At 41.0% G+C, this 13,328-nt stretch overlaps 1 protein-coding gene across 6 annotated transcripts in view; it reads right to left on the reverse strand.

The window, feature by feature from the left end:
* srpk2 (SRSF protein kinase 2) overlaps positions 1-13,328 on the reverse strand; it is an 80,924-nt gene that overhangs the window by 21,737 nt on the left and 45,859 nt on the right. For all 6 annotated transcript variants that reach the window (XM_035940588.2, XM_055008520.1, XM_055008516.1 and 3 more), the window contains 5 exons: positions 9,987-10,138; positions 3,344-3,452; positions 1,411-1,498; positions 765-852; positions 578-684 (listed from right to left, as the gene is read on the reverse strand). In XM_035940588.2, coding sequence (XP_035796481.2) covers positions 578-684; positions 765-852; positions 1,411-1,498; positions 3,344-3,452; positions 9,987-10,138 — 544 coding nt within the window. The remainder of the gene's footprint in view (positions 1-577; positions 685-764; positions 853-1,410; positions 1,499-3,343; positions 3,453-9,986; positions 10,139-13,328) is intronic.

Here is a 13,328-nt window from a genome sequence, read left to right on the forward strand (position 1 = left end):
TCACAGCAATCCAAAGCACAAGTGAAACAAATTTCACGAACAATTGCTTGGTCCCATCAAGCATCCCAGTGAGCCAGGACACTGAGCCAGCATGCACAAAACTAGTTCCCTGGAATCCAGATATATTTTAATGCTAACAAATACACCAGTGTTTTTTCCACTAAGACAGGCCAAAACCTCTGCAGGGAAAAGGGCTAGTAGAAAGAACTTTGTGACCATACATTTATCATCATCACTGTAGAATTTAATATGCTTTTAATGTGTGCAGTGTGCAAGTGGATTTGTGACTAGTATTAAGACCCATTTCATTCCTTGATGAATTCCCATGCTTCAACATAATGAAAAATGTTTACAATGTAAGGTGTCATTCAAAAAGCAAAACACCTCATGTGTAAATGTGGATAAAACATGCAAATGGTAAACAGATCTGTGAATACTGGTGCCATTTAATTTTGGACAAATATGTGTTGAATTTGTCCTCTTGTTTGACCTCTTGGAGAAATCTGTGTAACTGTACAAATGCTGGATTGCAGTGGTCAGGTGTACACTTTATCCAAATTTGTGCGCGTGTCCTTACTTGTCTGATAATGCTCTTGACACATGGCAGCGGCAGACCTTGGTAGTTGGATTTAATGATCCACTTTAGCAGGTGGTGACCCAGCACTTCAAACACCATGCACACATCTGGGATGGGGGAGTCAAGGACTCACATTATCATATCTGCCACTCACACACATACAAACACACACTTCTGATCAGGATACGTATGCCGTTGACTCCAGAGATCTTAAAGTCATCTATCAGTTGAACTACCATGTCCTTGTTGGGGTCGTTGGGGTCGCTCTCTCTCACCTGGCGCACAAGATGGACAGTAAGATACAGTAAACATGGCCAGAGGATAAGAAAGACATAAAAAAAAGAACAGAGCAAAGAAGGAAGGAGAGGACTGAAGGAGTCAGAAGAGGAAACGTGTGACTCTTTCAGTCAGTTCGTAAAAGATGTGGAAAAAGGAGCAGGAAAAGGAGCTGAGGAATGGAAAAGGACAAACGGAGATGGATGTGGGAGATAAAGATGCTGAAAAATTGATTGTGAGATGCCTGTCCTCTGTAGCCACCATGCAAGATAAATGACCAGTATATCTTTGGTGCCTCTTGTTAACAGAGAGACAGAAAGAGGGAAAATGTGAGGTGTCAAAAGAGGAGGTGAGGAAATGGAAAAGCAGTGGCAGGGGAAGGCAGTAAGAAGAAGAGATAAGGGAAATTTGGGAAAAGAGAAAGGATTAAATATAGAGTTGAGAGATATGACAATAAAAACTATGAAGAGAAGGACTTACAAAATCAAAAGGAACAAACAAAGACAGGCTAGAGAAAAATCCCAAACAGCAAAATGTCAAACTAATCAGATTCTCACACATCGCAGCAGTTTGATCTCATCCAGGGCCGTCTCTGTGTAATGCTGGGCGCTTTTCACCACCTTCATCGCCACAAAGTTCTTCACTCTGTAACGTCACAAACAAATTAAACACATCTTTTTCTTTTATATACTGACTCACACACACCAACAGGTTGTTAAAGCCGTCAGTGCTTATTAATGCAGCCATGGGAAGAGATATAAAAAGAGGAATTACCACGGGAACCAGTATAAACTAGCAATGACAGTCCAAGCTTCGCTGGCTGTCGTTCACACTGCCCACACTGCTGCTGGGAACGCATATGTATGAGCTGTTTGGCATTTTATTACAAAGAAATTATCTTAACATTACGAAATAGGACACCACTGACACACGTCTTTGTCCCACACATACACGCTTTAATATTGTCTGTGACCATGAAGGATAATCATTATTACATCGTAACCGTGTCTGTTACTACTAGGTTCATGGTATACTTCAACTGGCTTCATGGCTATATTTGGGAACACTTGAGAAATTGAGAAAGATACAGTGATCTTCTATTTCTGGACAATTTACAGATTGATAAATAAGATAAATAAATAAAATAAAAATATTTGTCTGCTGTACAGTGAAGTGAAGAATCATGTACATTTTGCTTTCCTAAAAAATAAATACTAACATCTGTCAACAATATGCATTTTTAAACTTAGTGCAAACAACATGTGTACACAATACACAATATGTACATGACACAATCTAAGTCAAACAGTATAATAATATAAAGCGTAGAACAACACATCAACAATTAGTGTTGGCAATAAATAAATATTAACAAGATTGGAATATGGTCAAGTCCAATACCCAAAAATTGCAGGAGCTGAAATTTCTTGATAAATGTAAAATGTGTCACAACATTTAGATAATGCATTGCAGTGCTACACGGTCTACAAATCAAATTCTGCAGAGGTAAGGGAACATGTTTGTTTGGTACAGATTACAGCAAAAATCACATTATTATTTCTATATTTGTTTCAGTGTAAAAGAAATGCAAAAAAAGTTATTCTCATTCATTCATTCAATGGCTGTCAAAAAAATCAAAACGATCTTTGTTTTGTCTATTATTCAGCAATAACAACAATACAAAAGAAACTATAAGAGGAGCAATGTAAATGTAAAACAGCAATCAAAATTGACAAAAACTAATACAGTAAGGAGAAAAAAAGAAGTCAAAGAAAACCAAAAACGGAGAATGAGAAAATGAACAGTGATTATTCTTTTGACGAGGAATGGCAGAAGACTACGCACATCCGAATAGTGGCATGGTGAAGATAACCAAGAGCCAGTTTTTGTCACAGATTGTGACTAAGTGTACAGTGTGCCTACGGTAACCCAACTCTAACTTGCCAGGATATGAGCACCATTAGTGTAATTAACACCAGCGACATGAGTAAATGAGTTAGTGTATGTGTGTGCATGAGCCAGTGAAAGGTGACACTAGGTTGACGATACCGTCATCCATCCGCCCTGGTTGCCACGTGAACACAGCAAACAACATCGTAGTGCAAATGGATGGCTTTGGTACCAGTGCAGAGTGGTGTTATTTGCAGCTGTCATCGCAGTGACATGCTAGATCCTGTCAACAAATGCATGTGTGGCGCGTGTGGTTTATGTGATGTGTGTGCAAGAGAGCAAGGTGAAGTGAAGGACTGCAGCAGGAGCCTTGACATGCGTGTGTGTGTGTGTGTGTGTGTGTGTGTGTGAGAGAGCTTGTGTTCGTGTGTGACAGCTTGTATTGAGTGTCTGAGTGCTCTTTCTGGGTCATGACGTGTTTGTGGTGAGCATGTGTACATCTTTAATGTTTACACATATGAGAGAAAGATGAAGCAGGTTTTGAAAGCCTGTACTGTGCTATAATGTCTGTGTGTATGTCTGGGAGTGTGTGTGACTCACTGTATGTCCCAGCACAGCCATACGGTGGAGAAGTGGCCCCACCCCAACTTCCTGATCACATGGTACCTCCCGTTGAACAAATCCCCGATCTTCACCGGATGGTACCCTCCTGAGAGAGATAAAGAGAGAGACGATGAAGGTTACAGGCGTGATAACTCGGCAATGACATGAAATCCATTAGTGAGTAGGAAGTGGAGGTGGACTTGCAGCAGAAAGAGAGGGAGGTCAAAGAGACAGTATATAAGACAGCAGAGTGTTTTGGGAAGCACAGTAAAAAAAATAAAAATGTCTAGACGAAAATAGTATCTGGTGAAGCGTTATAGAATTGTACAGTAAGGAGAGAAGTAAAAAGCTTTACTGAATTCTGCATGTCAGACGTGTAAAATGAAAACATTTCAATAAAGAGTTGATTGAATATCATCATTTTCGTGCTTATTATGTAGACCTAAGAAATACAAACTACAGTAAATGGTTACTACATGAAGATTGTAACGTTCAGTTTATTGGTTGACACTCGCTTAGACAATTGGGAATTCAACTGTTTGACTACTTTGAAGCATGCAGTTTGTAGGGATGCTAATGTATTGGTGAAAATGTATTACCTGAAAAGGCAGAAGACAAAGGACATTCAGTTTACGGGTCAGGAAATGCATTGTAGATTTGCTGGAGTACTTGGTCACATGGCCAGTTTAATGAGATGGGGTTGCAGGTGTATTTGCTAAGGATAAGTTTGTGTGCAACGGGCTTTTGTGCAGTGAACTGTAACCTATAAAGGAGCACTCTGATCCACATTTTAACTTCTTATCCTTTATTTTTATTTTTACAAAAATCAGCACAAAGGACGAACTGATTGACACAAACAAATGCCAGTAAAGTTGAAGAGCAGACTAAACACAAAATCAAAGTAGAAAACAAAGACTCCAGCTGAGGATCAACTCAGTCAGGCAGTCTGAAAATAACAGACCTTAGACTATGTTTAATTAAAAACTGATAACGATGTACTTTGAATCTGTTGTTGTTTTAATAATCACTGTTATATTTGTGACATTCTGATGGGTGCTCCTCATTTATATGGTCCACAAATAATCAGTGTTAGTTGTGTGTTTGTCCCTGATGTTGAACACAGTTTTCTCTACATGTTTGTTTGCCATCAAGATCTACAAGAAGACCACCAGAGACTCCCAGCAGCCCAACAGAGAGGTAGATCCTCAGTCTTAGTCTCACACATTTCATCACATTGTTAACATGAACTGGTACAGAGCTGCATCTTATGTTTGATGTCTTCTGTTTTCTCTCCAGCTGGATATTCTGCAGAAGATTTGAGGCCTTGACCCTGTCCACATTGTTCAGTTCTCCGAGAACTTTGAATACAAAGGACATACTTGAAAACCTAGACAAGAACATTCATGAGTTCTTGAGGGAGAGACGTGGAGAACCTCTCTCATTTCAAGTCATCAGACCGATCACACAGCAGGTACGTGGATTTGATGATTCTGTCACCAAACGTCTACACTTATACAGAACATATCAAACCAACATATCACCAACATTTGAACATAAAATTCAGCTTTTGTTTCTTCTTCTTGCCCTGCAGCTGCTCTCTGCACTCCACTCTCTGAAGACTGCTGGTATCATTCATACAAACATCACTCTACATAGTGTGATGTTGGTGAAGCAGCGATACCAGCAGACCTTCAGAGTAAAACTCGTCGGCTTCGGTTCAGCCGTCCCGACTGCTGAAGTCCAGGGCAACTCCGTTGTGCAGCCTTTTGGATACAGGTGGGTTCGAAGATTTCTCTTCCAGCTTCACTTCTTTGACTGATCTCATCTGATGTCACCAACAATCATGAACGTGTAAAACTGTGCAGGAAGTCACTGTAATCACTGACTGTTGTCTTCCGTCCTCCAGGTCTCCTGATGTTCTGCTGGGCCTTCCTATCTCAGAGGCAGAAGACATGTGGTCTGTGGGTGCTGTTCTGTCCACCATGTACCTGGGCAGCCCACTGTTCCCTCAGAGGTGTAAGTATCACCTGGTATGTCCTCCACTGTTCTAGGATTTAATAGCACAGCTTGATGTTGAAACTCAAATAAATGCAGAAGTATCTTTAATGCTGATGTAGCTGATATCCTCTGCTCAGATGAAAACTCTGGTGGAGACTCTGGGTCAGCCAGAGGATCGGCTGCTGAGTGAAGGCACCAATATTCGGTTGTACTTTACCTCCGCACACAACACAAGGTATGACCGCCTGTCCTAAACACATTTCCTTCGCATTTGGCAACATTCCTGCGGTTGTTTTTAACATATCAAATACATTCTCTTGTTTCCCAGACACCTGAGTACGAAGCCACGACCGGTTTCCCACCTCAGATTCTGAGTCATTACTCAACAAGGTTCAAAAGTCTGCTTGAGTTGGTGAAGGTAGGAGCTCCTTGATGGTCTCAACATGGAAATGCTGATTTTAAACATCTGTGCTGTTCTGAACAACCTTTAACTCTTTTTCCAAATGCAGCTGTATCCAGATGTTGACACCTGTGATGACAAATGGAAGTTTGTCAGTCTCCTGGTGAAGATGCTGCATCTGAATCCTCACAAAAGGATCTCACCGACCGATGCTCTGACTCACTCCTTTGTGACCCTCAGCAACGATGTCTACAATGACAGCATCTTTCAGTAAGTGATGGCTGGAAGGATGCTGGATGGTTTATTGGATGGAATGTTCCACTAGTTGATTGGTTTGTTCAATCTTTACTCATTCACCTGTTGTCATTCTTCATCCAGTGACATGGTCTCAGCTCCCTCTGTGAGCGTCTCTCCAATGGCAGCATCATCAGAGGAAGGCGACGCCTCAGCCAACGCAGACTCCGCTGCCGGCTGCTCAGGTGTTCAGAAATGTTCCTGCTGTTTGCTGGAATCATGACGCCTCAGATGAAGCCCCCTCCTCTCCAGATGATGCTAGCAGAAATGACAACGTTCCAGCTGCTGATGAGGCATCACAGAGCTCTGTCATACCAGACAATCAAGGTGCACAGGAGTCTCCAGCAGCAGCACTGAATGAGGCTGCGCTCCCCTCTGCTTCAGCCGTCAACATTCAGCCTGAAATTCATGATGCTGTTTCAGGTCATCAAGGTCCAGCAGGAAGGCCCTCAACTGCTGAACTTAATGACGAAGTGACGGGTGAAGTTCATGACACCAGAAATGTCCTGAGGAGGCCTCTGAAAAGAGTCCACAGATTTTTTGGCAGAGTGTTTAGAACTCTGTGCTGTTGTTGCTCTGTACAAGGTATGGAGTGATTCAGTTATTTGTTTCATTTATCATTCACTGTTTCATTTATTATTTTATTTATTGTTTATTTCATTTATCGCCTATTATTTCATTTACTGTTTATTATTTTGTTCATTGTTTCATTTATCATTTATTGTTTCATTTAATTACCATTTCATTTTCATTTCATTTATCGTTGCAAATCCTTGCAAATCCTTGCAAAATAAACAAAAACATCAACTGCGTTAAATGTCCTGAGTGGGCCGACTGTCAGCTGGAAAAGCAGTCAGAGTATCGGCAGTGGTTTGAATTGCAGAATTAACAGTTGTGTTGTACTTTAAGCAGCAGTTTAAGGTAACAGACAGATGTGATTTAGCATTGCATTTAAGCAGTTTGATTAATTCATCTTCGTCATCAGGGTATGAATACATTAAAAATAATTTAGAGATATGGTCAAACATGTAAAACACAAGTGATTCCCGGAAAACCTCAATAACTTCAATTTCTCAATCCAAATTGAAGTTTAAAAACCCAACTAAAGGATGAAATTCACAGAAATCTGCATCACTGCTGGTGAACAGTGTGGGATTGTCACCACAGACAGCGGACAGAAAACTCTGGTTCATTGTGACACACATGAGGATTACCTGCTGCTGACAGGACTGACCAACTGTGTGTCATTTATATGGAAAAGTACTACATTCCAACTTTAAATAAAGTAGAAATACCACACTGAAACTACTAAGCAGCTAGTAGATGTTAAGTGGAGTGGTTTAATATACTTTTGGGTAATCTCATCAAATCACAACAGATCGTACTGTACAGAATGAAAAAACCAGTTCATTTGAAAAATGTCTCCACATTTCTCATATGAATGTAATGCAATAAAAAGTGCAATATTTCCTTCTGCATTGTAGTGATGTAGAAGGAAAAAGAAGCGTTAAATGGACATAGGCGAGGAATACTTCAAAGTTGCACTCTGGTACATTACCTGAGTAAATGTACTGGTTGCTTATGTCACTGACAAAGGATGAAACAATACTACAGAGCATAAGTTAAATGAAATCTGCCCATCATGTTCTCAAAAGAGTAGAGAAGCAAACTGCCGCTCAGCAATATGTTACATATACAGTATATGTTATATGTTCTTTTTGTGGATTTACTGGGATGTAAAACCGTGCAGAAGGATGTATGTGCTGTTCAATGAGATATAAAGGTAACTACAGTACACAAGATTTAGCAACAAAATAGCAGGCAAAGGTTCACTACAAATCCAAAAGCCAACAAAAACATGAGAAACAAACAGAAACAAGGAGCAAAGCAACTAAAACAGAAGTTCAAGGAAACTAAGCTTTAGAATCTAAATTTCCAGGTAAACCTCCCAGCTGCAAGGCCGACAGGTAGGGCTGAGCAGGAGGCATCACACTGATCTTTAAAACTGCTCACATGGAAACTGATGGGAGTAACTAAATAAATATCTGCTTTTATTTCTTTAAAATCATCTACCACTGACAAAATGATTTACGTTTTGTTAGTTAATGTTACTTTTTTACAATTCTACAATTTCATTTAGCAGACGCTTTTAACCAAAGCGACGTACATCTGAAAGTAGATGCAACACAAGCAAGGATCTAGTCAGGAAAACAACAACCTGGAAAAGTGCCATGAAACAAGTTCGTGTGATAGTAGGACTGTGGTGCCTACAGGCATTGGGGACGTAACAGGATTTTTAACTTTTCTTTGCTTTCTGTCACGTGCCAAGGTGTTCAGCAAGAGCTGGGTTGTTAGTGTTTCCATAAAGACTGAGAAGGACTCTGCACATCGAACACAGTCTGGTAACTTGTTCCACCGCTGGGGAACCACAGAGGAGAAGAGTCTAGCCATCGACCATCCCTGTTGTGGTGGCGCCTTTTGTTGACTGAACGTAGTCAGTGGGAGGGAGTGAGTGAAAGAGAGTTCAGGTAGATGTAGCTAGTAAGCTAGCAAGCAGTTTTCACATCCATCTGTAACATGTGGTCATATGTATGTCTGTGCGTATATACATCGATCAGGCGTAACATTATGACCACATACCTAATATTGTGTTGGTCCCCCTTTTGCTGCCAAAACAGCCCTGACCTGTCAAGGCATGGACTCCACTAGAGCCCTGAAGGTCTGCTGTGGTGTCTGGCACAAAGATGTTAGTAGCAGATTCTTCAAGTCGTGCGAGGTGGGGCCTCCATGGATCGGACTTGTGTCCAGCACATCCCACAGATGCTTGTTTGGATGGAGATCTGGGGAATTTGGAGGCCAAGTCAACACCTCAGACTCATTGTTGCTCCTCAAACCATGCCTGAACCATTTTTGCTTTGTGGCACGGCACATTATCCTGCTGAAAGAGGCCACAGCCATCAGGCAATACCGTTTCCATGAAAGGGTGTACATGGTCTGCACACCTTTCTATCACAACCAGCATTAACTTCTTCAGCAGTTTGAGGAACAGTATTTTGTCTGTTGGATTAAATCACACGGACCAGCCTTCGCTCCACACGTGCATCAGTGAACACCCCACAAGAGCTGCAGTTTTGGAGATGCTCTGACCTAGTCGTCCAGCCATCACAATTTGGTCCCTGACAAAATGTTCACTTGCTGCCAATATATCCAACCCGCTAACAGGTGTCATGACAAAGAGATAATCAGTGTCACTCAATTCACCTGTCAGTGGTCATTATGTTCCGCCTGATCAGTGTATGCACGTTCCCTTAAAGGGTTACAAAACGTGCTTTGAGTGTTTGGAATTTCTTGAAACGTCCAGAATGAGATAAAAGAGACAATAATTAAAGAGAAAGTGAATGAAAAGAAGCCAAGATACATACAGAGATGTGAACTTTTCTCTTTTCTTTTCATCTTTCATCTCACTGGAGTGAGATCTAATAGCCTGGGTGTGTTTTTTCCAAAACATCAAAAATGATGTCTTTTCTTACACAAAGCGATACAAACCATGTGGAAAAAAGATTCTCTTAGTGACAGTCATTGCATTTGATTGTCAGTGTAATGATCTTCATATTAAAAGAGTGGTGCACCACTCTGAATTCTGGCTGTGTTGTAAGGAAAGTGTTGAATGTTAAAACTGCCTTTATTGTCCCGAGCCACTGCAGGAAACTAGGCTGTTGCTTCATTCTTGAAACACTGATGGCTATACTGACACTGCTGCAAATATGATCAGGATAGATGGAGAAACGAGGGAGGAAGAAGAGCAAATACAGACAGAAACAGGGTAAAGAGTCAGCGTGGGACAGGGCGGCCATTGTTGAGCTCTGTACGACAGATGTAGAGAGTGGAAGTAATGGGGTGGGACAGATGAATTCAGTATGGGTGCATGTGATTGTGCGCCGGTCTGACCTTTGCAGTAGTCCGCGGGGTCCTCCTGCTCCTCATCGTCGGAGCCCAGGATCTCCTCCTCCGGCTCTGGTGGCCCTGCCGGTTCAGGGGGAGGTGGAGGGGGCGGCGGGGGAGGAGGGGCACTCACCGGGGCTTTTTGCTGGGTCTCAGGCCTGTGAACATGACAACGGGCCAAAAGTTAAGTAACTTTTGACTAGAAATCAGCCTCCTGTCCGAGCATTTTACTAAATTTTTTTGGTGGTTCTAGCTGTGACTCACAGCAAATGCAACTGCAGACTGGGCTTTAAGTGCAGATGAGTAATATCAAAATAATAAATTGTGACATTTTCATAGATATAAATGTCAGCTCTTGAAGTGTGTGGTTGACTGGAATCAGTCCTGAGTTAATGAAATCTTTTACATTTGTTGTCTGGAGCACAACGTGTCAGACAGGTCTGTCCCGGGGGAAAAAGAAAGCTCAGAGAGTGACGCATATCTGTGTTTGAAATAAATAAAAGAAGAAATAAAGAAGAAAAGAACTGCAGTTGACATGGCCATCAATAGTCAAAGCTTCTAAACAAATAAAGAATAACATACTGTCTGCAGTGACTCATGTTTAATCGAGAAAACTTGTAATAAAAGACACAAACTCAAAACCAATGTAAGGCATTTGAGCTCTGGTCAAGGACAGGGAAAGTAAAAACAGGCAAAAATGCAAAAATGGGAAATGGGCTCATTGTATACAAACCGATAAAACCAAACTAGTTAGATGTTCAATATAAAGTTTTCTACTGTCAGAAGTGCAAGCCCACTGAAAGAACATGCTTAAAGAGATATTAATTCATTATAAGTTGGTCCATGGCTCAATAGTTATGTGACAATTGGCGAACGTTTATCTGTCTTTCTGTGCGCGACATTACTCAAAAACAGAATAACAGATTTTGATGAAATTTTCAGGGAAGGTCAGAAATGACACAAGGACCACCTGATTGGATCTTGGCAGTGATGCGGATTATAGTCTGGATCCACGGATTTGTTAAGTATTTCCATATCATTGCAAGACAACGGCACGGCGTCACTGTAACTATGACATCAAGCGAACACTACGTCAGCTGTTTGCTGATGATCACATGATTGTGATCCTACTACAAATCCATCGCTGCAGACTTATCGGGACTTATCCATCGGAAATCATATGGCTGAGCAGCCTTGGCGGAGTACTACACTCTCTGAGTGTTTTTCTCATTATTAATGGTGTCACGTTAAAGTTTTTACATTCAAATTATGAAAAATGTTACATGGGTTTTGATTTATATATTGTGTTTTTTTAATTGCATATAATCTTAAGGACTTAAGATCGAAGGCTGTGATAGATAATTTGTTGTCTTTATGGATAAAGATAAGCTTAAAATGAGACATTTGTAATATTGTAATTAAATAGTAGTAGAGTGACCATAAAGAATAATACTAAATTATCACCCAGTCCAAAGAAGAGCTGCAGTTGCTCGATGGACTGATATTATTTTTATAGACCAGAGACGGTCAGGTTGAACCAATCCACACCTACCCAATACCTCAGACATGAATCAGCAGAATAATTGGATACCATCCAAATTCAGAGAGAAAAAAACAGGCTATTTTCAACCCTGAAAAAATGAGGTGAAATGTAAAATAATCAATAGATCAGACAAAGTTTGCTTTTCAGGGTGTACTTCCACAGTCAGTCCTTTCAGCTAACAACCTTGTTGTACTTCCTTTCCCTTGTCTAAAACAGAACTGAGCCCATGAGAGGGAAAATACTAACTAGGCTGCAGAGCACAGACACACTCTTTCTCCTGGCCTGGCCACATTTTGAGCATTTAGCTGGCACTCTTATTCAGGACGACGTACAATGATTGATCAGGCAGGGGGTTCAGCGTTTTGCTTCAGGAGGCTGCCATGGCACACATGGCTATTTGTGTGGATTCTGGGAACATGTCTGTAATGTTTCTATTTTAGGACAGTCCCACCAAACCCTCTACACCAACCTGCCACTTTGCTGCTTGTTTCAAGTCTTTGCAAACAATCATATAGCTCTTTAGACTGACCACATTTTATGTAGTTCTTCTATTCTGGTGTAATTAGCGCATAGTCCACCACTACGCTGGGACTGAGCTTAACTTACTCTAACTTAAGAAAACGTACACAATTACAAAACACAATCAAACACACAAAACAGACTGTTCAGAAAGAGTTATTTACTATTCTGGCCACTTAATAAGCATAAGTCAGACATCTCCATTCTGTTTTTGGCCTTTAGCGTCTCCTGGTGGAAATATCTGGCTCTTAAGCAACTAAATTTTCCATGTTGTTGTTTGGTGCTGGGTAGGTAGTGTACAGTGGGTTTGTAGAAAACTGCTGCTTACTATGGTCAAAAAAAAAAAAAAAGCAGTGACAGTGAACCAGAACAATAAAATTGAGGGTGGGATAGCAAAACAAAGAACTGGAACTATCATGCTTTGTAAAGTCAAAGGGAGCTGGATCTTCAGGCGATAATTCTCTGCAGGTTTGTTACAGAACTCTTTTCATAATTGACACATTATTATTATTGTAAAAAATATACATTTTCCACAGTTATAATATTATTCTCAGCCGAGTTAACCCACAACCTTATATATAAGTTATGAAAAAATAAACATATTTATATAGCAATTTGTGAACTCATTGTTCTATAAAACAGATGTGTGATGTGACATGTGATCTGATTGGCTCTCACATTTATCAGTCCAGCATTTCCTTATTATGACTCAATCAAATCTGCACCTTAAAAAAAAACTGTGCATTTCAAAAGTGTCTCTGTGGGAATGAATTCGGCAACAAAGCAGAGGTTAAGAGAGGTCGACAAATACTTTCTACTCAGCGCCACCTCACAGCCTGATCAAATGCTAAAACATAGACCAGAAAAAAAACATAAACACATAAGCACACAAAGCCAGAGCTTGTGAGCTGTTATAAAATTGCGGTCACAGGCGCAGACACATGATGGAGCCTCTTGGTGCGTTGCCATGGCAACTGCAGAGCAAGGGGGGTGTTGGGGTGGTGATGGTGGTGGTGGGGGATCCAGGACTCCAAACATTAACGTGGCAGCAAGCTCAACACACACACAATGCAGCAGCTAAGGGCGGCAGATAACTTGGCATTGAGATTTCATTGCTGTTTTACAACTCACACACACACACACACACACACACACACACACGCACGCACACACACACAGGCAGTCGAGGACTGTGTCCTTGCAGTAGGATGCTACTTCTTTACCAAAGCAGTCACGTAGGGTGTCATACATCACATCTATAAGCTCAGTGCTTTTATACGGCTCAT

This window comes from Amphiprion ocellaris, chromosome 3 (assembly GCF_022539595.1).
Source record: "Amphiprion ocellaris isolate individual 3 ecotype Okinawa chromosome 3, ASM2253959v1, whole genome shotgun sequence".
NCBI classification, from domain to species: Eukaryota; Metazoa; Chordata; class Actinopteri; family Pomacentridae; genus Amphiprion; species Amphiprion ocellaris.